The sequence below is a fragment of the Lutra lutra genome, chromosome 17 (genome assembly GCF_902655055.1).
Source record: "Lutra lutra chromosome 17, mLutLut1.2, whole genome shotgun sequence".
Classification (NCBI taxonomy): Eukaryota; Metazoa; Chordata; class Mammalia; order Carnivora; family Mustelidae; genus Lutra; species Lutra lutra.
In genome coordinates, this window is record NC_062294.1 from 16,121,333 (window position 1) to 16,147,842 (window position 26,510).

Sequence of the window (26,510 nt, forward strand, 5' to 3'; positions counted from 1 at the left end):
TCAGAAGCAGCCAAGACTTCGTTTTTAATTGAAGCTGCCTTAAAGAATTTAGACTTGGAATCTTTCATGAAGGAGAGTCTCATTCCTTTAAAAACAACCTGATGGTGAGAAGAGCTCTCAACCGATCCCATAAGACCTGGGTCCTAGTTTGTGCCTCAGGTCATCTGTGAAATCCCTTGGAGCAGTTTTTCATAAGGGACACAGTTACTGCAGTAGGCCTTGGTACGTCGGACCCCGACGTTAGTGGGGATGTTTCAGTGGATGGAACAAAGTTGCCCCAAAATTTCAGATCTCAGAACAAATAAGTACTTAATCATTTGACTTCTGGGAGTCCCTTAGATACTAATTTCCTCTCTTGAGCAGATAGTTCTTTCATGTACCATATGGATTATCACTGTTAAAAAATTTAAGGATATAAAAATGGCACTAAAACTAATTCAGTTGACTCTCAGTAACCACTGTACAGTGTTCTAATATCTCAAAGTTTACCGGAACCATCAATTTTTATTCCAAAGAGCTAGTGAGTGGAAAGGGGGAAGCTAACAGTATGATGTGTAAATAAGCTTTTATTCTACTTACTAGAGGCATGCCAACATTAAGGGCTGACTTCATGGTTCATGAAGATTCTGATCTAAAATGGGATGGTCAAGGAAAAACTGGAAAACCAACTTTTACTTAATCTGTTTCAGCAGTCAAGATCAGGGTTGCTGCATCTAATCGAATAAAATATTTGAAATAACAGTCAAGGCCTGAGAACTATTACCAGAGGAGCACCGAAGAAGCTTTTGAGATTGGACATTTCAAACATACTGATTGAGAAAGGAAACCTCGAACATTAACTTTCTCCAGCAAATGATCAGGAAAGAGCCAGGATATTTCTGGGACTAGAGGGGTAATGAGAATGTCATTCCAAGGAGTGGGTCATTTATGTAAGTGGTCTGGGCAATTAGAGACCACACAGGATTCAGTCCACTTTCAGTAGTATAATCTGAACTCAAAAAGCTTTCCAGGGTCTTGCAACAACACAATGCACAGCTTTAAAGTTACTCACCATTTCATAAACGGGAAAGTTTGTTGAGCATCTAAGACTATGAGAATACCCAGGCTTTGTTGTGTTTGACCCACAAATGGGCAGAATTGACTTTACCTTTTTTTTTCTTAGATTTTTTTTTAATTTTTAATTAATCTCTTCACCCAACATGGGGCTCAAACTCACAATCCTGAGATCAAGAGTCACATGCTTAGCAACTGAGCCAGCCAGATGCCCGAAACAATTCCACCTTTCTGACAGGCTCCTCTGTTTCTTGCAAAAAGTTTGTAGCCTGTAGCTTAGGCTCATTTTCTAAGACAAAATTATATAATAATATAAGAGAGTGACTCTCATAAGGTTATTAATGAAGTCTTGCTTATACAAATAGCAGATGAATTCACGGTAAAGACACACCTGACAGGGGCGCCTAGGTGGCTCAGTGGGTTAAAGCCTCTGCCTTCAGCTCAGGTCATGATCCCAGGGTCCTGGGATCGAGCCCCGCATCGGGCTCTCTGCTCAGCAGGGAGCCTGCTTCCCTTCCTCTGTCTGCCTCTCTGTCTACTTGTGATCTCTGTCTGTCAAATAAATAAATAAAATCTTAAAAAAAGGGGCGCCTGGGTGGCTCAGTGGGTTAAGCCGCTGCCTTCGGCTCAGGTCATGATCTCAGGGTCCTGGGATCGAGCCCCGCGTCGGGCTCTCTGCTCGGCAGGGAGCCTGCTTCCTCCTCTCTGCCTGCCTCTCTGCCTGCTTGTGATCTCTCTCTGTCAAATAAATAAATAAAATCTTTAAAAAAAAAAAAAATCTTAAAAAAAAAAAAAGGACACACCTGACATAAAGCCTTGTGTTTGTATAGCCTGGCAGTCTCAAGATGAGATTTCTAAACCATGTCTGTTGTTGGGTTTTTGTTGTTTTGTTTTGTTTTTTTTTAATTTTATTTATTTGACACAGAGAGATCACAAGGCAGGCCGAGGGGGTGGGGGGGTGGGGGGAAGTAGGCTCCCTGCTGAGCAGAGAACCCGATGTGGGACTCAATCCCAGGACCCTGAAACCATGACCTGAGCAGAAGGCAAAGGCTTAAGCCACTGAGCCACCCAGGCACCCCTGTTGTTTGAAAATACCAAAAATTATGTCCTGGGAAAAGTCTCCTCCAAACTCTGTAGCTGTAACATTACCCTCACTTCCACTTCCAAGGCTTCAGACTGACTTAACAGAGTTCAGTACGTTCCTGCTACGCACATTACAGAGGACGGTATTTGTGCCTTACCCGTTTTGTGTGATAACTAATATCCGAAATATCCCTTGACTTGTAAATTAGTTATCCTTCATGTAAAGATGGAAGCTATCAGAATGGAACAACTGTGGGCCAACTAATTAAATGTTCTTTAATTAATGCTCACTCAGCCCACCAGTCACTAAAGGGACAAAAGAGAACTAATCCTATTAAGGAGCTACCTTATTACTTTTATGTGCTAGATGCAGAGTAAACCTTTCCAGCAGGAAACAGCAACCTCAGATGGCAATCCAATTTCTGGAGGACCCTGGAGCTATGAGAACTCAGCCATATACAATGACTTTGACTTCAAACCAAAGAATTAACACAGGCCCTCATAAAAGAATGAAATCAGGGTTGTTTGTTAACTACAACAGACTAAGAAAACTACCTCATCTGCTCCTGTTCCCAGAAATGGGGAGGATTTGTGGCATGCTTCGAAGGCAAGGGAAGATTTCATTTATGTGACCCACAATAGCAGACTTTTTTACAGCTTTCCTAAACAAATTCATTCCAAATTATTCTATGTAATAGAGGCAAGTGCTAATTTGCTTATCTTTGTGCTATTCAATTCTATTATCAATGTTTGCCTGGGAACAACACAGAGTGCAGATCTTTCAAAAAAAAAATAGACATTCTTGTTGGGGGAGTAGGTAGAAAGTGACTCAGAAAGCAGGGAAATGGAAGTGGGGAAATAAAATAGAGGAAAAGAAAGGAAGGGAAGACCAGGGAAGTTAAATGTTTCCAGGGCATTAATCCAGAGAAACCTTTTTCTCAGCATTCCTCTGTGGAGCCGATCTGTTCTTCGACACTAGAGGGCGCCATTGGCTAGTCTCGTCTCTTGCCCAGCGAAGCCTTTGCTGCCCGTTCCGCACAGGATTGGGAACCTTCCCCAGACTTGCCTCCCATCATTTCTGCTTTGAGCCGCAACCATCCAGACAAGATTTTGAAGGAACATGGAGAGTGTATGGGTGCAAAATGATTGGGTAAGGTTGCCACTCCTCTCTACCCACACTACTGCTTAGGCAATGAATATACTCAGTCTTCTCTGCCCTTCAGATAGCTTGTGCTTTGATTTTCCTCACTGCTGATACCACCCCTGGTTGCTTTAAAAACCATATTTATTGGTGTGCTGGTAAAAGTGAAACAACTAGTTCTCCCAAAAAAGGGGGTGGCGGGGTTTGATTTGTAGCCTTGGCCAATTCCCCTGGTGTAAATACTCCCACCATGGCTTGATGGCGTGATCCCAGCATTAGTTGAGAAGAGATGCACAGTAACATGGCATGACAGAGTACTTCCTAAATACAGATACGATAGACACCAGTAACCTCAAGAACATGCATGATAGTAAAATGTAGTAAGATTATTTGGAAATGATGCATTTTGAGTATGACCTTTTTAGATATAACTTATTTCAATAAAAATTTATACAACTTACCAACCTCATTAGACTCTCTGGGAATCTGTGTTAAGATCCCCTCTTTGCGGTTCCTAGACACATGGGAGTGAGAAGCTTTATTTTGATATAGACAAATCTATCCATTTCTTGCCTCTGGTTAGCACTCTGAGTCACTCTGTCAGTCAAGTCCTTTCCCAGCTCTGGGTCACCTGGGTGGCTCCACTGGTTAAGCCTCCAACTCAAGATCCCAGGGTCCTGGCTCTGCACTCAGCAGGGCGTCTGCTTGAGGATTCTCTCCCTTTGCCCCTCCCCCATTCAAATAAACAAAATCTTAAAGAAAAAAAAATAATAAGAAGTCCTTTCCCAGCTCAAGACTTCTTCTCATACACACATATCTATTATACTCCACAAGGTGTTTTCCTTCTCAGCTTAGTACCCTATCAACCTCTTTCTATCTACTAAAGCTACTCAGATCAATCGTAACATAACGCGGCTACTATTTTAACAAAAATAACCAACTCAGGTCCTCACTTCATCTATTAGGGTCTTTCCTTATTTTCAACCCTGGCTTTATCCCTACCTCTTACCCGTCAGCATGTAAACACTCAATTCTCTCCCATCGCCACATACACACACACCTCTCTGTTTCAGTTAACTTCATTCAGCAAATAAACACCTATGTTCACCGAATTTTCTTTATCTTCCGAGCATTTTTTAAATCTTATGCAGCCCAGTTTTTGTCCCCACCATGCCCCTAACAGCCTGTACTAAAGTCACCAATGGCTTCTGCTTTCCCATTCAATTGACCCTGACCTGTCAGCCCTGACCTCTCTTGACCTGACCTCTGAAGGCTTCTCTCCAGGAGCTCGTCCTGCTTCTCTTGGACCCTCACGGGCCCTTTCCTCTACTAAAGTGTCATCTTACTTAATCTAACACAAATTTTTAAAAGTCTCAATCTATATGACGCTTCTAATTCCAAAATTTGTTTCTCCTCTTTATTCCATATCCTGGCTAGTCACCCACTTGCCCAGAGTTTAGGAGTCACACTGGTCATACTGCTCACCTTCAGCCTCTACTTTCAGCCCCTGTGGGTCCTACCACATGGACCATGTCTGACAGCTGCCCTCTGCGTTTCCCTGCCCCTGCTCACAACTCCAGCTACCTTTTCTGCAGCTAAGGTTGCCTACCTGCAATTTCTTCGTACTTTCTTACCTTCCTTTTCCATATTCTATCCTCATGCCAGAGTCAGCTTGGCTGAACGATGAAGATGGAGAGGGTTGCATGATCTTACTCATCAGCTTGTGCCTATCACCACTGTCACTTTTATGGCCCGTCTCACTTGCCCTGTTTTTACCTTTATCCTGATTTCCATTATAGTTTTAACTACCCCCCACACACACACACATACACACAAGTGAAAGATGCTTCAATGTGTTTAGTAAATGTCCTTACATATGGATGGATCATGGAAGAATATGCAGTCTAATTTTCAATGGGTACGCATCTTACATTACATTTATTTCCCTTTCGATTTCATTCTTTCATGCCCTTTTAAAATTCAAAACAATATTAGGTCTCCTGAGTCAGTTAAGCGTCTGACTCTTGATTTTGGCTCAAGTCATGATCTCAGGGTTGTGAGGTCCAGTCCAGCATCGGGCTCCACACTGGGCATGGAGTCTGCTTAAGATTCTCTCTCCCTCTCCCTCCACCTCTCTCCCCTGCTCACACGTGCTCTCTCTCTCTCTCTCTCTAAAATAAATAAATATATAAATAAAATTCAGAACAATATTGTAAAAGCCTATCTTCATTCACTTCATAGCTTTTAATCATGTGTAGCAAAGACATTACTACGTGATCTTCAAATCCCATTTGATATTCCTTGTTCCTGACCTACCACAAACAATACCTCCCATCCACTTTGCTGTTAGAGACAGCCACAGGTTAGCCCAGGCAATGAAGAGACGGGAGCAGTGTACATGGTGTAAAGCCCCTTTTGTCTCTTCCTCCCCTTGCCTTGGCAATAGAGGACGAACATGCTGAGCTCTGCCCTGACCCACCAACCTCATTCACACTGTTCCTGCTTACCCTCCATCAGTGCTCAGCCACACCAGCCTTCTACCCACTTCTGGAACATGCCAGTCTCCCAGTCAGGCCACTGTACCTAATGGGCCCAACCCCAGATGTGGCTCTTTGCTTGATGGGCTCCTTCCCAGCTTTCAGGTCTCCAGGCTGAAACACCTGTTTGGAGATGCTTGCCCTAAGGTCCTCTCTAAAAGACCCTTTCTCCCCTATCCCACTTGCCCATACTATTCTCTATCCTGTTTATCCAGGGTACAGCATGGTGACTATAGTTCCTAATACTACTTCCAAATATTGTATACTTTAACATTGCTAAGAGAGTGGATCCGAAATGTCCTTACCACAACACAGCCTTAAGTGTCCTCAACATTAAAAACAATTGGTAACTATGTGAGGTGATGGATGTGGTAATCATTTTGCAATATACATACGTATCAAATCATCATCTTGTACACCTTAAACTTACACAATATTCCATGTCAATTATATCTGAGTAAATCCAGAAAAAAATACCTATCCAGGGGTTTCCCAGACCCTATGGCATACTGCTGATGCACCAGGGTGTGTGCCTGTTGGAGAGCAGGGACAGGGTGAGTCAAATTCAATCCCCACCACATATACCCTATATTTTAGCCTCTGTGAAACAATTACAAGGAGGTAGCAAACCATCATGATTATAAAATCCAAAAGTTCAACGGTGAAATGAATTCCCTCGCAAAAGAAACAGTGCTTCCGCGTCCCTGGCCAGCCAGGGCCAGATGAGGCCACTATTGAGGAGGAAGTTGTGCCCCTCGAGCCAAACTCAGCGGGAGTCGTGGAGCTGCAGAGACCCTCCTTCAGGCTAGTTCACTGCTGTAATGGTCCCACCTACCTAGCTGCTCACCCTATAATTATAGAGGAAACAGACCCAAAATTGTCCTTGAGAGACTGGACATAACTCTTTGCTAACTGGGTTTGGCTGGAGGCTCACATAAGCACTAATGACATCCCAATGCAGAGGGCCACAGTCACAGGCTGGGCCAGACCCAAGGCCTCTGAGGTCATTGGTGCTGCCAGGCAACTGACGTCAGGCTGTGGACCGGGTACAGGACTGAAATGACTCCCTCTTCCCAGTATTTGCTTTCCCCAAGGAGAGGAAGAAGAGCAATACTGGTCCCTTTCCGCCTTTGTTCCTGGTTAGCGGGATTTTTTTTTTTTTTAATCTACACACAATCTCCATGCTCTGGCTCTTTTCTTTACTAAAAATCATGGCCACATTCAGGGCCCAGAACATGGAAGAGATGCTAATCCGAGGACACTGAATCTGACCTAGGATAGTGTATGAGTTATCTACTACTGTGTTAACGAATTGCCATAAAATGCAGCTGCTAAAACAACACATGTTATGATCTCACAGTTTCTGCGGGTCAGGGGCTGCAGCGTGGCTGGGTTCTCTGCTCACGGGCAGGCAGCCATCAAGGGGCAGCTGGGCTGCAGTCATCTTAAGGTTCCAAGCACATGTGCTTCATGGGCAGATTTCAATTCCTTATGGGCTGTTGGATGGAGGGCCTCAGTCCCTCACTGGTTGTTGACACAAAGCTGCCCTCAGTCCTTTGCTACATGGGTCTCTCCAACATGCAAGTTTGCTTCAAGTCAAAGTGCACAAGCCAAGAGAGCAATGCAGAGTCAGCTGGCAAGGGGAGGTCAAAAACCGTTGAAGCGCAGGCACACAAGTGACACCTGTCACCTTGGCCATGTTCTATTTGTAAGAACCAAATCATTAACCCAGAGCCACTCAAGAGGAAGGGATTAGCCCACTAGGGTATAAATACCAGGAGGAGCTCGTAAGGCGACCACGTAAGAAGTCTGCCTTTCTGGGGCATCTGGGTCGTTCAGTTGGTTAAGAGTCTGCCTTTAGCTAAGACCATGATCCTGGGATTCTGGGATAGAGTCCCGCGTCGGGCTCCCTACTCAGCTGGGAGTCTGCTTCTCCCTCCCTCTGCCCTTCCCCCAGCTCGTGCTCTCTCTCTGTAATAAGTAAAATCTAGAAGAAGAAGAAGGGAGGGGAGAGGGGAGGAGGAAGAAGGAGAAGGAGAAGAAAAAGTAGTAGTAACAGTCGTCGTTGTCGTCTGCCTTCCACTGATAGAATTTTATCAGAGCAATCCACAATAGGCTACAGGGGGGTTTCCCTTTTTTAATTTCAGCACTTAATTAATGTCTTAGAATGAAGATAATGTTAATAGAAAATGCAGAAGGAAAACATTCCTCCTGTTAACAGGACTATCTATTATTAGCAAAACAAAACAAAGCAAAGCAAAGCCCAAGCATCAGGAACCAAATCAGTGCTCTTAGAGAGGTAAGGCCTAATGGCCTTAACTGTGGCAAAACAGCAAAAATCAATTCTGACATGTATTTATCAATGCTCCCTGCAGAGATTCCATTAAAATGAAAGTGAATGAATGTAAAAGATTTCTCATTGTCCCCTGGCCACTTGGCCCAATTTGAGAGAGAGACAGAGAAAGAGAACCTGAGAGATAGAAAAGAAAATTCAACAAATTTCTAGGAGGAAAGCAGAAGTGGCCTGCAGCAGGATCTCCAGCCGAGATGAGTGTGGAAGGAGGTTCACCAAGGAGAGTTCTGGAAAGCCGGGAAAGGCTCATCCAAGAGAGGCTGGAATTAATGCCACAGGGGTAAAGAGGGACAGATCCGATCAAAGTCAGGTCCCCTCTGGGACCCTGACGCACAGACTGCCAGCTCAAGCTGTTCCTCCTCTGCCTCCCCTCACCCCGCCATCTATCAAGGGAAAGGAAGTTTATCGAGAAGGCAGACTAACCATCTCTTTGCCCTCTCCACCCTCGCTAAAATGACAGTGAAGAAAGCTTTATAAATCTTTCTCCACAAGGGCAAAGAGAACGTAAGAGGATTCAGTGACTGGATGAGGATGTTCACGCAGGTGTTGAAAGGTAGAAAGCAGGTGGAGGAGCACAGCCAAGCAGAAGTTTTAACCCAAAACCCTGCAGAGGGAGATGCAGAGGAGAAGTGAGCAAGTCCCCAGAGACATGCAGTACTTGGGAGCAGCGGGAGGGCAGGAAAAGTGTGGACAACTCGGGTCGTTCAAAGTAGTTTCTCTGTGGAAGGGTGGGACACCCAGGTCCCCATGCCCAGCCACAGAGCCTGGCCATCTCCCCTCTGCCAGCTACAGGAGCCCAGGCTGAGGGGAAGGGCAAGAAACTGAGAAAAGTTCAAGTCAGGGGCCAGGACTCTGAGAACCAAGGTTCCTTCCTTCCCCTGATCCCCAGCAAGCCTACAGTCAGGTGTACCCCAGCTCAGGTATCTCCTCCCCACCCAGGCAAAGAACAGAACTTTCCTCATGCCTCCCCAGAGAAAATGATCACCCCAGAGAAAAGACACATGAGCGGTGACATTTACGGTCCCAGTATAAAGGTTCACCTGCCATGAGTCCTCTTACAGCAAAGACCAGCAGGCAAGAGACCATCGAGGACTGTCTTCTGAAATAGGGAGAACCACGAAGGTTAGGGAAGGAGTTGTTGTCTCCCTGTGTGTGTGCTTTTTCCTAATGGTGTTGCAGCTATCTCCTCCTGTCCTGCTGGGCGTCCATTCGACAGCCTTATCTTCTGAGTGGCAGTCTGGGCCCTGGCCTGGGCGTACCCAGGAATATCACAGATTCAGGCTGGATCCCTGGATGGTTTGTCTTGAGTTTCTGCCTCCATCTTTTTCAAAGCCATGGCCCGGTACATAGCAGAGGCAGCTGGGTTTTGTGGCAGTTTGCTGGTTGGCCGCTTTTCATGAAACAGGAGGGAGCACTGGGCTGGTGCTCAGGCCCCATCCAGATGAGCTTATTTAGAACCCCTGACCCCCCCAGCAGCTGCACACCCGGGCACAGCTGGAAGGCTCTGGGTGCACCAGCACACTCGCGGTCTTGGTCAACATTTTGCGTTTTGCTCTATTTCTGACCCTTGGAAGTCTCTCCCTTGTTTTGGAACAAGCCTTTTGGGGTTTCTCTTGTTATATTTTATGTGTCTTTATTATATGTTCGGAACAGAGAGGTTGGCCAAGTCGTGAATTTACTGCACCATCTCAACAGAACACATTTTGGTTTCTAACACTGACTTTACTTCGAAAAGAACAAAGAAGAGTTGATTCTGTTTTGGGGTGATAGTACTGAAGTTGGGCATAGAGTATCATAGAGATCATCAAAGACATCCGAAAGAGGCAAGCTGAAGGGGCCAAAACTGACAGGCATCTAAGAAAATAATGATTGCTCTCTCTGGGACCAACTGAGTCTGAGTTAGACCCCGAATCCATGATGTTCAAATGGTACGGATAAAAGTACGCCAAAGAACTCACATTTTCCAATGTGAGTTGGCTGAAGGTGGACTCATAAAGCACAGGCTATAGAAAAGTGAGCCAGACTGGGACACTTCAATCAAGCTCAGAATCACAGGGTCCTAATAAGTAAAAGGATATTGAAAACTTGGATTCATAGGTTAGACCTCAGGGATATGAGTTGGGATAAGAACTTAAGGCACTAAGTCATTTTCTTCAGTGGGGCTGGGGCCTTACTGATGCCAAGTCTAGCCGAAGAACCAGGAGAGCTTGCTGTTGTAAGCATACCTCTAAACAGAGACACGGAGATCTTTAGGGTTTTTCTAGAAGGGTGATGTAAGCCCCAATACAGAATGCTGGTGGGGTAGCAAGAACTGAGACTCCAGATCCACGAAGGTCCCACCTTATATAAAGTCTCACTGACACCTGGGAGACCCACTGGAGATCTCTGGCAATAAAGGAAGTCCTATCAGCTCACTTTACTTCCAAAATAATCATATAGCTTTGACTAATTACATCAGAACTTCTTACAGAGTGTAGGGGTAGGGGGGGCCTCTCTGCCTGCCTAATTCTGTTTGAAACACTTTCGAATAAGGAAAAAAGAAATTGAGGATATAGGAAAAGCAAAGAGAGGTACTTAGAACTGCCCCCCGCAGGGTGAGAGACTGGATGAGGAAGAAAAAACTGTATTATATTATACTATTAGTTCTGGAGCAAACAATATATATTTATAGTATCATAGTATTATAGATGTCTTTTGTTACTTTTGTTACTTTTCAGCTTTTTGAATAAACCTTTAGAAAAAGTACAGATGATTTCATTGTGATTACACAAAACAATGTTAAAAGAAAAAAAAAAGAGAGAGAGAACTTGTGTAGAAGTAAAAGGACGGCTACCCAAAGTCAGGAGAAGGAATGCAGACGGAGAGCTGGAAGGACAGCCAGGGGAGCTCAGATGCACTGCTCAAAGTGGGGTGGCAAGGGACCCTGTCCATTGCTAAGGCTAGGAACACAGGAACCTTTCTATGGGCAATGGGGTAGACTCTGTTGGGGGTTTAAAGTTGTATCCAGAAAGATACAAAAGAAACTAGCAATCCTAGCCTCTAGCAGATGATCAGAGGAACAAGAGTAAGGGGAGGGTGGGTGGTAGCCTTTCACTGTAGACCCTATGCATCTTTGAATTTTAAAACTTTTAAAAAATTTTTTAAGTAAAAGTGAAGGTAACTTTACTTCCAACTTCCAGGACCGCCCCTCCTGGAAGAGTAGCACCAGGGCACAAGACCCGCCAAAGGGCATTCGCTGAAGGGGTGCAGCCAAGAGCAAACTGTTGGACACAACCCTAATGCCCCTTAGGATGGAGATGGGCATATCATAGGAACCATAGGAACCATAGGAACTATAGGCAGTAGTTAAAGAATCATTTAGACCTATGTTGAGGAAGATGGAAAGGTTTCCCAAACACCTTGTTGAATGAGACAAGTGGTTAGCATAGATAAGATCCCATTTTTGATATATTTGAAAGTGATACGTATATACGATCTGCGTAGGCACAGTGAGTAGTATGGAAGGGCCACAGCAAACTTAACAGCAGTCATTTCCAAGGTAAGACTGGGGAGAACAGTTTCTTACTTGTGTCTTACTTGAATTTGTTATGGGTTGTCTGCGTATGTGTAGACTTCTTTCAGTAATGTTCTCAAAGCACAGCTTTGCTCTGTCAAGTGGGAAAAGGCTTTGGAGGGGCGCAGTGAACTCCCCGAGCAAACTCCAGGGAAGAACCAATCTGAGTATCTCTGCCTCCCTTGAGAAGAGGCACAATCAGGGCAAGGCTTGATCAACGTCATTTCCATGTCAAATGCCTTAAGACGCAACAGCCTGCTGATCTGTCCCATGTGAATCCTTAAGTGTTCAAAAAGTGGGGAGCAAGACCTCGTTTGACCATTAGCTCAAGATCATAGCATCCTTCTATCATGGTGGGACTCAGTAAATGTTTCTCGAAGGAACAACTGCCCAGACACTGTCCCCAGAAGCTGGTTTCCAAAACCCACCGGACCTGCAGCCACAACAGTTCATGTTCTGGCCCCCAACAACTGTTCACAGAAACCCTGGCCTGGGCGGGGGGGCAGCGGTGAGGGCGTCCAACCCTGACCAAGGGCTGCCCCCATGATCCCTACACAAGGACTCAGCCACCCACAGGAAGTGTGACTGTCTCAGTTAATAACACACACATTCCTGACACCAGCAAGGTCATGGAATTTCCACCCCTGTCTGGGCCTGGAGGGGGGCCCAGAGGCCTCTCGTCCCGAGCACAGCGATCTTGCAGACATCCACACCAACGCCACCCACAGCTGCTGATTGTTTATTGCACGAAAAACTGGCAATACCAAGGCAAGGGGGAAGGCATTACAAAACCATCTGCTGACCAACCCAGAGCTACCGAAGGACACTCTACACAACACCTCAGTTATATACATGTATGTACACACACGCACACACATGAACACACTTGGAACACCTAGGAGTCTCAGGCTTCCAAACCCCACACAGCAGCTTGCGCCCCAACCCCCCAGGAGAGAGGGACACTGCAGGGAAGCACAGCAAATAATTCCAGGAAAGAAAACAGGTTGAGCTCCAGTGAGCCAAGCCACTCAAATCAGCACACGCAACTGGACACGGGCTGTCCCTCCATGGGCCGGGGCGGGGAAGGACAAGGGTCTGGGGATGTGAGCCAATCCTAAGAAGGCCCCGTGACCGGTCCGTGGGCCTGCCTGGGGTCCTAGGAGGCTCAAGCTAGTCTGCAGCTGGTGCGCAGCATGAAAGCCCCGGGGGCCTAGACCAGGGAGCTCAGAACCGCCACCGCGCCAGTATCCCAGAGGAGCTCGTTCGCCTTTGCACATCTCCACACGTGGTGGACTGCCCAGGTCAGAGGCTGGCGGGAGCTCCAGACACCGAGTCAGACCGTGTGCAGCAGCTCGAGGCCCTTCCGCTGACCTCCGTGGGCAGACAAAGCCTCCAGGCAGACAAAGTTCATCCGGGCAGGATGAACATGCTCTAGGGCGGCTGGACACACTGCTTTCCCAACAGGAGACTAATGGACCTGCCTGGAGCCTCAGGGGCTGCTGGGGAATGACAGGACCCCCACCCCCACGTGCTCCATCACTCGGGGCTGCTGGACATCTACATCTAGGAAAGGGAGTTCTCTATCGAACGTGGCAAGGTTGGGTGACACCTGGGACGCCATCCCCTCCCCTCTCTGTCAGGGCTTAGGGACTAGGCCGCTGTGAAGCTGGGCCGCCTGCCTTGCTCACAGAACTGCTAAGCAGGTTCCTAAGAGGAGCAGCTGTTTGGGAAGTTCTTGGACCAATGGTGTCAGGTCCCTCCGGGTCCCATTGACTAGTGGTGTACCAGCTCCTTGACAGAGAGTGATAGCAGCACACCAACATCAAAACACAAAGTAACCCTACACACAAAATGCTTCAGGTTGATATAAAAGGGAAAAGAAAGTCTGAGGGAGTTTGTTGTTTCCAACCCCCCCGACACCTGAGCAGCTGGTACAACCCTTTATTTGCAGGAAAGAACAAACTGTCCCACACCGAGTGCAGAGATGGGCCTCGCTGCACAGCCTCAGTGGCTGGGTCCTGCTGGGACAAGCAGCAGCAGGCCTCCACCCAGAGCTCTCTCCGGTGCGGGAAGAGTTTCTCTCCCTCAGACCTCCATTCTATACAGATCATTGGAAAAGTTCTATTTAAAACAGAACCCCTTTTACTGGCAAAGACCCTGGGCTTTCGCAGCCCAGAAGAGCTACCCCGAGTGAGCGGCCCGTCTCCTCCTTGCCAAACTGGCCCGTGAGAACCAGGGCTTCTGCCACAGGTCTTCGGCACAGGGCACCCTTCCCTGCACGCTCATGCATACGTAGCACTGGGCTTAGGAGGGAGCACTGGGAAAAGGAGGAAGAGCTTACAGAGAGGGTCAGGCCTCCAGACTTTGCAACAGGTGATGGGGCCAAAGGTAACATGGGGGCTTTATTCCAGACTGCCACCAGTGGGTAGAAGAAAGGAAGGGACAGGCAGGGCCTCTTGAGGTTGAGCTCTGCTACCACCAGCCTGACGACACTGTGGTCCCACGCACGGCCACCACCTGGGGGGGCCTCCCGGGAGCTCTGTGGCCATTGGCCTCTCGGGGCAGAAAGAATTCATGACTACATGTGTGCTGGGGGCTGTGGGAGGGGGCTGCCTCAGTTACTCCTGTCCGAAGCCCTCAGTCTCCTCGATGGCATACAGCAGCTTCTCCTTCAGCTGTTCGTAGCTCTTATATGGTGGGAGATCCAGGCGGTTGAAACTGTTAAGAGAGGGAAGCAGAACAGTCAGCACGGGGAGGTCAGGGCTCCACGGCCCTGCCCCAACCTGGCCAGAGTGGGGTCAAAGTAGTTCACATGGGTCAGCAGACAGGGCAGGGCAGTTGGGGAAATGGGGAAATGAGGGCCTGGGCAGAGGGCACACAGGGAAGCAGATCTTTGTCTACTGGAATGAAGTGTTTGGTGAGGGATGCGAACTGCGGGCACAAATGCCAGAAGCTCAAAAGCCCCTCCTCTCCAACCCCAGAGCCACACACACGTTGCCAAAGTCCCTGAAGCTGCCCCACCCAAAGGGCTGCCCACAGGCCACAGGTGGCCTGTGAGCTGTGGCCACCTCCCACTAAAACCAGCACACTCACCACGTGTGGCTTCTGGGCAGCCAGGTTTCCTTGCCAACCTTGTCGATGCAAAATTTCTGCGGTCCGTTGCTACCTGTTATCCAAAAGAGAAACAGCATAGGCAACAGGACCACGCCTTCCATGGGCCGGATCCTGACTCCCGACTACAGACGGCTCAGGCCCCGCCCACTCACTCGCACCCTGGGAGTGGCCCCCAGGCCCACCCTAGGGCGCCAGCAGGGCGAGGGAACACTGTACCGATGAGTTCGGCAAATCCGCCAACAGGCAGGCGGCAAGTCCCAGTGACAAACTGCAGCAGTCGGATCCTCTTCTCGTTGTCCATCTCCTTCACCACCTAGGACGAACTCGGCCAGTCAGAGCAAAGCCAGGACGCCCACCTGACCCAGAGCCTCACCCTAACCTGTGATTCCGGTCGGCCGGCACCCCTCTCCGGGGCTGAGAACACAAAGCCCGGGTTGGGTGGGGGGTTACAGCCACCAACCTTGGGAACCCCAAAGCCGCTCCCTCTGAGAGGTGGGGTTTGTAGGCCAGGTTTTCTCTTCCCATCCAAGTTCTGCTTTTAAAAATATACTAAGGATGGGCTCCCCTGCGCAACGGGGAGCCTGCTTCTCCCTCTGCTAGTGGCTCCCCCTGCTTGTGCTCTCTCTCTGCTCGCTCTCTCAAATAAATAAATAAAATCTTTAAAAAATAATTAAAAAGTAAATATTTTTTAAAAGGGGGGGGGCGCCTGGGTGGCTCAGTCATTAAGTGTCTGCCTTCAGCTCAGGTCATGATCCCAGGGTCCTGGGATCGAACCCTGCATCAGGCTCTCTGCTCGGTGGGAAGCCTGCTTCTCCTTCTCCCAATCCCCGTGCTTGTGTTCCCTCTCTCACTGTGTCTCTCTCTGTCAAATAAATAAATACAATCTTTAAAAATATACATATACTAAGGATGGGAGTGACTGCTTCATGGGAATGGGGTTTGTTTTTGGGGGGAGATGAAATGTTCTGAAATTAGACAGTGGTCATGACTGCCTTTACTGTGAAAGGCTAATGAATCGTAATACCTTAAAATGCTGAACATGGTGAGTTTTCTGGGGTGGGAATTTTGCCTTCACAAAGGAATGTTTATATACCTATTCTTCCCCATGTATGCTATACTTCATAACGACAACAAGACTACACATACAAAAGAATCAACTCATTACATCCAGGACTCAGCTCATTCAGTTTCTCCAGAGACAAGCACATGCTGGCCCGTGTCCCCTGGCTGGAAGGAAACCACACGACCAATGGGAGCTTTCCCTCCTGCCTGCAGGCTCACCCCTGTCCCACCAAGGCTGACCACCAACGTGTCCTGTCAAGAGCCCTGGACACAGTCCAGGTGCAACAGCTCTGTTCATCCCAAGGCTGGGTCTCTCTTCTCCTTCCACAAAGTGAGGAGAGCGTGAGAGATGAGGGAGGTGACCAGGCAACACGCGTCCTTGAGCCTGAGGTCGAATCAGGTCTCCTTCCTGAGGCTGACTGCTAAAGCCTGTCTGGACCCCTACCCCAACCTCCCTGGGATGGGCCCCAGGACCCACCTGCCAGAACCACTGGATCTGCTTGCTGCTCTTGGTGTAGTGTCGGTAAATAGTGTTCTTCTGCCAGTCGCTCATGTCTATCTCCTGCATGCCGCACAGCATGAGCTGCAGGGAAGACAGATGTCAGTGGCTCAGGGCCAGGCCCCTCCCCACTCACTAGCAGATAAAAGCATCCCGAAGATCTTCCTGATCTCTGCTGGCAGCGGTAATAATAGGAGGGATATGAGTGTTGGATGTGGGCCCCCTCGCAACAGTGTGAGAAAACCAACTACAACTATCTACCCTGCGGCCTCGGTCTGGAGGGAGTGTGAGGTTCCACTGGCGAGGTTCTCTGGAGACAGAGTTTGCCAACAAAGGGCACGAATGCCCTGGAGGCCGGGGCTCAGGGTCCCAGCGACCTCAGCTCTCACCTCCAGCTCCTTCTCGTCAAAGTAGCGCAACCACTCCAGAGGGGCCACCTCGTTGAAGCCATCCAGAAAGGCTTTGGTCTGCTCTTCCACGCCGCGGGTGAAACGCCAGTCAGTCAGCAGCCTGAAACCGAAGACCAGCCGTCAGGGGAGCTGAGACCCGAAGCTCACGTGCGCCTCGGGACCTGCCAGGAGGCTGCTGTCACACATCAGCGAGGAATCGGCTGAGAAGTGACCTGGGCACACACCCAGAGCCAGTCTGCGGCTGGCCCCGGGGCGGATGCCAAATGGGAGGCTATGATCCCTGGTGAAATGCGTGGGGGGCATGGATGCAGGACATCCCAGAGACAAGGGTGGCTCTGCTCCCCTCCCCCCGCACTGACTCTCCAGCACTTAAGACTCACATGATATACTCGTCCTTGTTCTCCTCTGTCACTCGGATACTCTCACCACCTTCCTTGAGCTCGTGGGTTGTCACCTTGCCCAGGATCTCCATGTCCTGGATGAAGTACAGCTCTAGACCACACTCTTCCAGGTTGTTCTCTCTGGTGGCACAAGAGGCCAAAAGGGAAGAGTTCTACCTTAGAAGGGCCCCCCCTCATCCTGCTCTGTCCCTCACTTCAGTGCTCATGGGATGCCAGGACTCACAGCCTTGATCCAGAGCAGCTGCACGGGACCTCTCCCTGAGGCATGGAGAGAATTCTGGAGCTGCCCTACAGGGAAACCTAGGAGCTGCACATCTCCACAAGCACTTCTAAAGCCCATCTGAGCGCAGAGCCAGTCTGGCAGAGAAAATAAAGGCCAGCAGCACCTGCTCCCCAACCAGAGACCCCTCTCCTCCCAGCATGGCACAGGGGAGAGGACTCACTTGATCCAGACAATAGAGTTGTAGAATTCGGGGTCAATAGATTCCAGGTCCTTCAGGGTTGGTCTCTTGTTGAGCATCCGCTTATAGAAAGGGAGGGTGAAGCCTGTGTCAATGAACTTTCCATGGTACAGAGCCTGAGGAAGAGGAGACATGGAAAAGGGCTTTGGTCTTCTCAGGACTGCCTGAAGCAGGCTCTTGGATGCTCCACACCAAAGCCCAACTACTGCTACCTACCCTTTCTCCCCAAGAGCAATTGTGACCTTGACACAGACTCTCATCACACCTGCAGACCACCGGGGCAAACAGAACCAGCCTACTTAGGAACCCAGTTGCCTGCCCAGCACACTTGCCCAGCAGCTCCCTGCTCCAGCAGAGAACTGCCCCACACTCATGGACAGCACAATGCCAGGTGGCAGCCCTGACTCACTGACGCTCCAAGCTGGGCGGCAGAGGCAGCCAAAAATAATGCAGACGCTGTGGAGGGCGAGAGCTGGCGGGCCAGCGGTGAGTAACAGTCTAGGGTTTTACTGGTCTGCTCTGCCGGCTGCTAGGGCAGAGAATGTGCCCACTTCCTGAGCCCAGCACCTTGGTCAAGAACTTCCAGACAAGGGGAAGGGACATATTTAGTCATGGCTCTTGGGTTCTTGTGGGCAGAGCATTCAGGAAGTCAGGAAGAAGCAAAGGAAAATTAACAATGAAACATCTCAAACTACTAAATACGGCAGAAGGACTGTGGCTACCATGGGCTCCCCTTCCTCAATCCTGGCTCTCTACCCTCATGAGACACTCAACAGGATGCAATGACATGACTCCCTCCTCTAGTCACACTGTGTCCCTATTTCTAGATAAATACGGGTACCGTGACTCCGCTTTCCCTACTCTTCACCCAGTCCCTGATGATGCCTCCTAAGTCCCGACCAGCTGGTCTACCAGGGCTCTCTTCTAAGCTACTGTTGATTCCAAATCCCCTTCCAGAAGGCCCAAGTGTCTCAGGCAGACATTCCCTAACACTCTCACCCAAGGGCCGTGACAAATGGTGGTAGCCTGCCCTGCATCTCCCCCTCCCCGCTGCAAGAAAGACAGCATGTCGGCAGCGTATGTCATGTCAACACCCTCGACAGGGTGCCTGCTGAAAGTTCAGTGATGCCCATGGCCCAGAAACCCTGGGCTATCTCTGAAAAATTCCACACAAATCAACATAAGAAAACCCTCTCGAAGCCCTTGGGGATGCCCCTGAGGGAGCTCTGAACTATCTCCAGAACTCTCTCCAGCTTTCTGCATTTCCCGTTAGGTATTCTGTGAGAGGTGTGGAGCTCAAAGTTGGGGCATCCAGTGCAGGTTGCTGTTGGTACATCTGGCCTCCTCGGCTGCACCCCTGTCTAGAGATATCACAGCAATGCGTCTTACCATAGCGATGAATCTGCCAATAAAGCGGAAGTAGGTGAGGTGGTCGGGGTTGATGGAGGAGGCAGGGTTGATCTGCAGGCAGTAATTGTTCTTCCCGGCATACTCAAATAAACAATACATGGGGTTGAGCACCTCATGGGACAGGAGGAAAAACCACTCCCTGTGAGAGAAGACAGAGAAAAACAAGAGTAATGGATCCCTTCCTGTACACCTGCACTGGAGATGGGACTCTCTTTTGCTGTCCTGTTTCGGTGAGTTTGGAGACACGGCTCCCTGGAGTCAAGCCCAACTGGGATGAACACCTGGTATAACCTGTATTCACGGCTGGTCAGTGAGCGAGGGTGAATCAGGACAACTGCACTTGCGGATAGTGCTCAGGAAAGTCTGCGTGCATGTCTCCAGGCTCCCAGACGATGTATTCCAAGACTTTCTATCCGATATCCAGTATGGCTGATGGCAAAGGAGCTTGTGGTACCCTGAGGCCACCATGTACACTTGTGTAGGCTGCTCTGTACAAGAGCACTATGTTAAAGTATCATAGACTTGCACATTTATTACAACAATTTTCCTGGATACAGCAGTCAATCTGGTTTTTTCCTGATAAAACCAAAGTATCATGACCATTTCCCAACATGGAAGTGTCTTGAGAAAGGGCATCTTTTTCTAAATCTTACAGAGGTGCTGAAGAAAACAGCGCCCCCCCCCCCGTTTCCAACCTGAGTAGGCAGCATGAAAGGAATACACAGTAACACGTTCCTAGGTCCTGATGCACGAAAACTCTGTAATCCATGCTGCCTCTAGATTTTTAAACCTCACTCCCATTAGCTACACAAAAGGCATCTCATTTCCCTTGCTCTTTGCCCTCCCCTCACCCCAAACTCCATTACCACGCATTTGTCTGAACCAACACCCATGCCGTGACATCTTTTTGTGGCCGAGATAACAAGCTCAAGCCAGAATTCAGGGTCCTTTCAGGCTTGAGCTAAACCAGCAGGGGGACATCCCAAGGGGGCCAGTCCCTGGCTGCTTGTGGCCAGGCAGACGAGGAGTCCTTCGATGCAGAGGGTGCCTCGGTATCCTGTCCGTGGTTCTACCCTGTGGTAGAACAGCATGACGTAACCTACCATAGGGTAAAACCACTGGCAGGACACAGAGAGACAGACACACACGGGGTGGGAGCCACACCACCAAGCAGAGCCTGGAGAGAAGGTCACCATAGTCACCACAGAAAAAGAGCAATTGATCCACAGGGGCCAGCAAGGAGGGCAGCACCACCAGCAAACAGAGGACCAGAAACAAGTGAACCCAACACCAAGAGAGAAGATGTCCCCAACACCAGGAGAGGTCAGTGAGCTGAGCAGTCGCCGCAGGCCAAGATGCTCCTTCTCCCTGCCAGGGACGTCAGCCCCATGATCCAACGCAACGTTTTGTCAGAGACTCTGTTAGTTTTTGTAGGTAGGCTAGGGTGAGGGCAAGACAATGCTTTAGGCTCTTTTTATGGGTACGTCAGCCATTTTAACTTCATTGACGCTATGCACATGACGTGTAGCTGAGCACCGACTGAGGCCCTCTGGATGGTGACACAATTTATGTCAGGCACATGCTGATATACTAGGTATCAGCGCTACACCTGCCCCAGCTGCCTCAACAAGAGAAGCCTAGGGTCGATTTTTAAAGGAAACAATAGGACACCAATATTTAACCCCCGTCCACCGGTGCAGCCAGACTGGTTCAAGTTCAGATACTTTCTTGCACCACTGTCCTAAGCCCTGCCCTCTGAAGCTCCCAGCCTCTCCACAGACCATTAACTAAAGGGTTAATGCCTAGCCCACAAGGGGACCCCAGGACCCTGCTCCTGTACCCATGTGGACCGGCCGTACCCACGCCCACTCCTGATGGTGCGTGAGAATTCTGGGGACCAATGTGAACAAGGAGGAGGCAGCTTTCTGGCCCTGAGCTCTATAGGCTGGGGAAATGGGGTGTGGCCCAGACTTCCAGGGGTACTGAGCTCACCTGGCGATGCCTCCATAGTCCAGGCCCTCCTCGCCACGCATGATGATGTAGAGCCGGCGGCGGAGGTCATAGGGCTTCATGTTCATGATCTGGAGAGACAGAACATTGTGGCCCACCTGCCACTCCTGCTTCCATGGCAGCTCAGGGGCTGGGGCAGGGAATTCTAAGTCCTTCTTTTCCATTGAGACTTGTCACCAAGGCCCACACCCTGGAAACTCTACCATGTGGGTTTAACAGAAGATGTGACAGAAGATGGTGTGGTGTGAGGGGGCCTTCTGCTTGTTGGGTCTTAGACACCATGATTATTCTCTAACCTGTTGGAAAGAATCCTCGAACAGCGTCTGCCTGGAAACACTGATCTTCACATGGCTGGGAAGGGCATTTGACTAAAAAAGAAAGAGAAAAAGAAAACACCCCGAATCAGGACCTCAGTGGTCACTATTCAGTCAGGTCTCCTGTGTGTATGATGAATAGGCTTCCTGTTTCCCCGGGCCAGTGGCGAAGAACCTGGTACCCTAGAAATGGGAGCTAGTGACTGTAGACGATGTCAGACAATGCTGCGGGCAGGACAGGTAACTGGCCCCCACCTCAGACGCAGGCATCCCAACATCTCTGTGAGATTGGGAAATCATGCTAAAGTAACTCAATTAACCCCACCATCTGGGGGAGGTCCGGTCCCAGAACTCACGTGACAGAGGAAACGGAACTGGTGATACTTCCACCGAAAACTTCGGTCATAGGCACCAGGGGAACCTTGCTTCGTCCTGGGAAGAGGAAAGATGTTCTAGAATCCATGTGATTTCTCAAGAATTAGCAAAGGTTAGCCCCGAGGAAAGCTGATACTATGTTGAAGACCAGAAAGGCAGGCATGAAAAAAAGGAAATGACCGCCATTTCTGAGGACAGATTTGAAGAGTAAAAAGAAAAACCAGAAATAAAGCCAGACCTCTTGCTTTTAAAGAAAGACCACAAGTGTTATTCCAAATAAATAGGATAGCCCCTTCCTCCCCACTGTCCCGGCTTCTCCCACCATCCCCTCTAATGTGACACCAAAATTAGCCACCAGAGGGCAGTAAGAGGAGCAAGACAAGGATAAAACCCCACTGTGTGAACAGCTACTAATGCGGCCTGTGGGAAGTCCTTACCCAGACTCAAACCCAGGGCGAGGATCCTTAAAGGTGGTGGTGCGTGTATTGTGGTCCACAAAATAGCGTACCCCTTCACTGGTGTACTTCATCTCCCACCCTGGGGGCAATGCTGGTTCCTGGATCATCCTGGAAGCACGGGAAGAGAGGAATTAAGAGCCGAGCTCTCCTTCTGGGCCTCAGTGCTGATGAGGCTGGGGTTCCTGAAGTGTTGCTTTCTCTCTGTTTTCACCCAGGCCCCACATAGCCCTTGAGGGTGGGCCTTGAAGAAAGGCACCTGGTACCATCCAAGTCATAAGGACAGTTCTGGAGCAGAGAAAGGTCATCTACCAGCTCTGGGTGGATGGCTGTGGCCTAAGTGGCAAACGAGCTATCCTGAGACTCCACATGCCCCTATCCTAGACTAGCTTCTGGAGAAGTTCCCTCAAATCTCTTGAAATCACCCTATTAGTAACCTGCACAAGTGGCAGAGAGACCAGCAACACCGTCTAGTCGGGCCACTCTCCATCCTTCAGGGAGTTCAATTTAAGAAGCCACGTTCAAGTCTCATTAGGCAGAAACTATATGGTAAGGATCATGAGGCACTTGTGTGTGGCTAAAGATCCCAGAATACTGACCATAGAGGACAAACACAGTCCAAGGCACTTGGCCTGGAAAAACATGGGGCCCACCCGGCCCAAGTCCTTACCCCTGGGTCCGAGGGTCCTCCCACTGGGTAGTGCGAGTGTTATGGTTCACGTAATACACCCGTCCATTGTCCTGTCTCTTCTCTGCCATGGGAGAAGAAAGAAAAGAATAAAAAGAATAAACCATTTCAAACTCAAGATCCAGCACTGTCTTTGGTTGGTTGATTTGTTGGAGAGAAGGGGGCAGTGTGGCAACAAGGAGGGGAGCAACCCAGCTGAAACCAGAAGCGTAATTACATCCAGCTGTGTGCAGAGTGGAGGCACAGCCAGCCACCTCTCAACCCCAGTCCCCACCCCAGTCCCTCACAGGCGTCTCTGGTCCTGCAACTGCTCCATCCAAACAGGACCACTGTGGGATGGCTGCATTTCCTTCATATCCTTTTGATCAGTGCTCTGTACCACAGGGCCTATCTACCGCTCACCCTATCTCTTTCTCCTTGCATGAAGGCAGAGCTTTGTTCTAAAACTCACATCCCAGCAAAACCACAATGCTGCACATGTGCGATAAATGCCTGGGGCCACGGGCACTTACAACGCCCATCTTGTGCTTACACCTAAGTGTGCACTGCAAGCCAGGGCAGTATTTGAGGGGGCGGGGTCTCAGGCATATGGTCTCTGTCCTCTGGACAATCTTTGCTCTCTCCCCTCTCCTGAGGCTTACATGCTTAGGGTGGGAGTCTGGGCAGACCCAACATTAGCTGGTGATTCCAGGCTTTGAGAGGATTTGAGAAGGATGCCCCATCAGGTCCAAGCAGCCAACAGGCAAGACTAGGGGCAAGGCTGTGAATGGAAGAGAGGTCCACCTTTCCCAGGAAGTTCCTGAGCCTTCAAATCTATTTCTGTCCCCCCAAACAAAGGATATGAATGGCTCTCCCTCTTTTACAATTACAGGGTGAAATTAAAGAAATAAAAATAATTAGTTCCAGAAGCTACAGGGAAACCAAGAGCTAAAAAGGGCACAGAATCGAGGAGCCCACTCCTCTCCCTCAAGCATCAGGCTGCAGAGTTCCCAGCATCAATCCAGGGTCTTGGTCTCTCTCTGCCTTATGTGGTATCCATTACACGTGTGAAATTTTTAAAACACAGATGAAAGAAAGAAAAGAAGATGCCCAAGATTAAGACAGAGCTACCAACACCTCTGCTCAGTTTATGGGACTGTCCCACGGAAGTTGGGCTTCCCAAGAAGTTTCTGAGGAACAGGAGAAGATGCTCCCGTCCCAGAAGCTTCTGCTTTGAACTAGATCCTCTGTGTCTGCTTGGCCAAGGGCCAAAGCCAATGCTCATCATCAGGCCAGGGGATCTGTCCAGCTGGCCTGGGGCTAGCTTGCCTCCTTTAGGAAGAAACAAACTTGGAAGCATTTAGTCACGTGCCAGGGTCAGGGCCGCTGAAGAGACGTGGATCTAAACCTGAGGTGTCCTGACCCCTGGGTGCGGGGAGAACCGTGGGCTCTCTCCTGGAGGAGCACAAAGGGCCCAAGATGGAGAACAGGAGGCCCAGGAGATTTGATCACAGGCTCCCACTAAATGTAATTCTCACTTGATTCTGCTGCTCTTTCTGTTCACTCTGAATGAACTCTCCTTGCGAAGGTGGCCCTGTCTTGGCCCATCCCTGAAAGAGCCAACACAGAGCCCAAAGGATCTGATTAGGAAAGCTCCCGGCCCTCGGCTGGATGTTCTTTTTTCTCAGTTTCACACCGCTATGATCTTGTGTGTTTTCCTGATCACATGTAAACACCACTGACTCCATGGCTCCCCTTCCCATCCCAAACATTTCACACTTGGCTTCTAGGAGCTCTTTTCGAGGTGCTAGCGCTGCTCTTACTTGGTGACCATCATGTAGCAGAACCGGTACAGCAATCAAGCATGTGACTCTATAGATCCAGGAACGAGTCTGGGTCCCCGGCTCCGGGTCACAAGCATCTACTGGCTGTCAAACAACATCACGGACTCTTGCTTAATCGGATGCGCTCTCCCCTGCCTAGCCAGGGATCCTGTGCTCGACTCCTCATACGTGACTGGCTGCCGGTCTTTGAGACACCGGGGAACTTTTATCAGTTCAAAGATCCAGGTGGATGATCTGTGTACCTAAGGGATTCCCTAGCTGAAAATGAGGAACTGTCTGGAGGCTCCGTTAACCTATATGCCCCCCCGGGGAAAGCCTACGAGATCCTTCCAGAGCTCTGGAATACAGTGGTAATTCATTAAGTGACAGCCTGTGGGCCTGGGGCGGACGGGGGGTGGGGGGTGCTGCTGCAGTGAAGCAACCTGGTAAATGACTACCAGGGAGTAGTGTGTCTCCACCGGGGGTTCCAGCCCAAAAGCCATACTTTTCCATATCATGCTCATCCTATCATTTGTCCACTTCTCTGTCTTTATTGGGGAGCAAGCCCCTGCCCGATTTAGTACCACACGTGCACACCACCAAAGCAGCATTCACTGTCCTCCACTGGCCCAACCAATACATTAAATCCAACACCTGCTGATTCCTGCAAAAACCTCCCTCTTCCACCCCCGGCGACTCTTGCAGTACCCAACGAAACCCTGCCCCGGCTCTGAGCTGCAGGATGCGCTGAGTCTATCTCGTGTGACCCCTTTTTGCATGAGCACGCCCTCCCAGAATAGCCACAAGGCCCATAATCTCTCCCAAGTCATAGATGTCCATCCTTCTAACTCATTATTGGCAGATCGCAGCACGGACCTAAGATTCTCCAGTGTCAAAGAGAATCCAGCACGGTACTATTAACCAGCAGCGAGGTGCTATCACTGACTTGGCACCCAGCGCTCAACTCTCTCATTGGCTTCCCTCACAACTGTGTCACAAAGAAAAAGGAGTCTTTCTTTAGTCAAAATCAGGATGAAGTCCAACATCTCAGCTGCAAAGAAAGGTTTGGTGAGGTGGCTCCTTCCGATCACACAGCCACAGACCTGAAACTAATGCACCAGCGAGTAAGCCAACACCACAATGCCTTCGCCAATGACAGGTTGGACGGTTGGGCAGACAGTTTAAGGTCAGGACCAAAACCCAACAGTCCCATGGCTGCCCAGGGACTCTGTCCACAGTCTCATATGCTGCTTCAGCCATGGCGGGTGAATGCTCCAGGGATGCAGGGGAACCCCACTGCTTTCCCAACCTTCCAGCTCCAACACCTGTAACCGCTCAGGCTGGGCCTCCCCACAGAGCATGCTGGCGAGAAGCGAAATGGGAAAATGAGGGCTGGGAGTGAGGCAGACTCTCAGGGAAAGACGACAGAGCATGGAGGAACATCAGCTGACAGACGGCTGAGGACACAGAACTCGGTACTTACCCCAGCCAGGAGGGAGGGGGCCCAGTGGGTCATGGTCAGTCGAAGTACTTGAAGACTAAACACAAGAAACACAGGAGAACATAGAGGTTAAAAAAAAAGCCAATGGTTTAAAAATAAATGGACCGATAAAAATAAAAATGCCAAGGACTCATTTCCACATTTGAGCACTTTGTACAGGCTACAGTGGGGCCTGAGGTGACATCAGCGCCTCTCGGAAGTTTTTCTCAAAAAAGAAAAACCAAGAAAGAACCCCCCGCACGGAGGGCCCCGACAGGTTGTGGAGAGGGTGGAGCGAGGGGGAGGACG

At 49.5% G+C, this 26,510-nt stretch overlaps 1 protein-coding gene across 2 annotated transcripts in view; it reads right to left on the bottom strand.

The window, feature by feature from the left end:
- Positions 1–12,441: 12,441 nt before the first annotated feature.
- WWP2 (WW domain containing E3 ubiquitin protein ligase 2) overlaps positions 12,442–26,510 on the bottom strand; it is a 162,799-nt gene continuing 148,730 nt past the window's right edge. For both annotated transcript variants that reach the window (XM_047711107.1, XM_047711108.1), the window contains 14 exons: positions 26,205–26,259; positions 22,902–22,983; positions 22,214–22,342; positions 21,758–21,833; positions 21,384–21,455; positions 21,070–21,158; positions 19,057–19,216; positions 17,650–17,783; positions 17,186–17,326; positions 16,785–16,905; positions 16,375–16,479; positions 15,051–15,147; positions 14,814–14,886; positions 12,442–14,438 (listed from right to left, as the gene is read on the bottom strand). In XM_047711107.1, the coding sequence (XP_047567063.1) occupies positions 14,339–14,438; positions 14,814–14,886; positions 15,051–15,147; positions 16,375–16,479; positions 16,785–16,905; positions 17,186–17,326; positions 17,650–17,783; positions 19,057–19,216; positions 21,070–21,158; positions 21,384–21,455; positions 21,758–21,833; positions 22,214–22,342; positions 22,902–22,983; positions 26,205–26,259 (1,434 nt within the window). In that variant the 3' untranslated portion in view covers positions 12,442–14,338. The remainder of the gene's footprint in view (positions 14,439–14,813; positions 14,887–15,050; positions 15,148–16,374; positions 16,480–16,784; positions 16,906–17,185; positions 17,327–17,649; positions 17,784–19,056; positions 19,217–21,069; positions 21,159–21,383; positions 21,456–21,757; positions 21,834–22,213; positions 22,343–22,901; positions 22,984–26,204; positions 26,260–26,510) is intronic.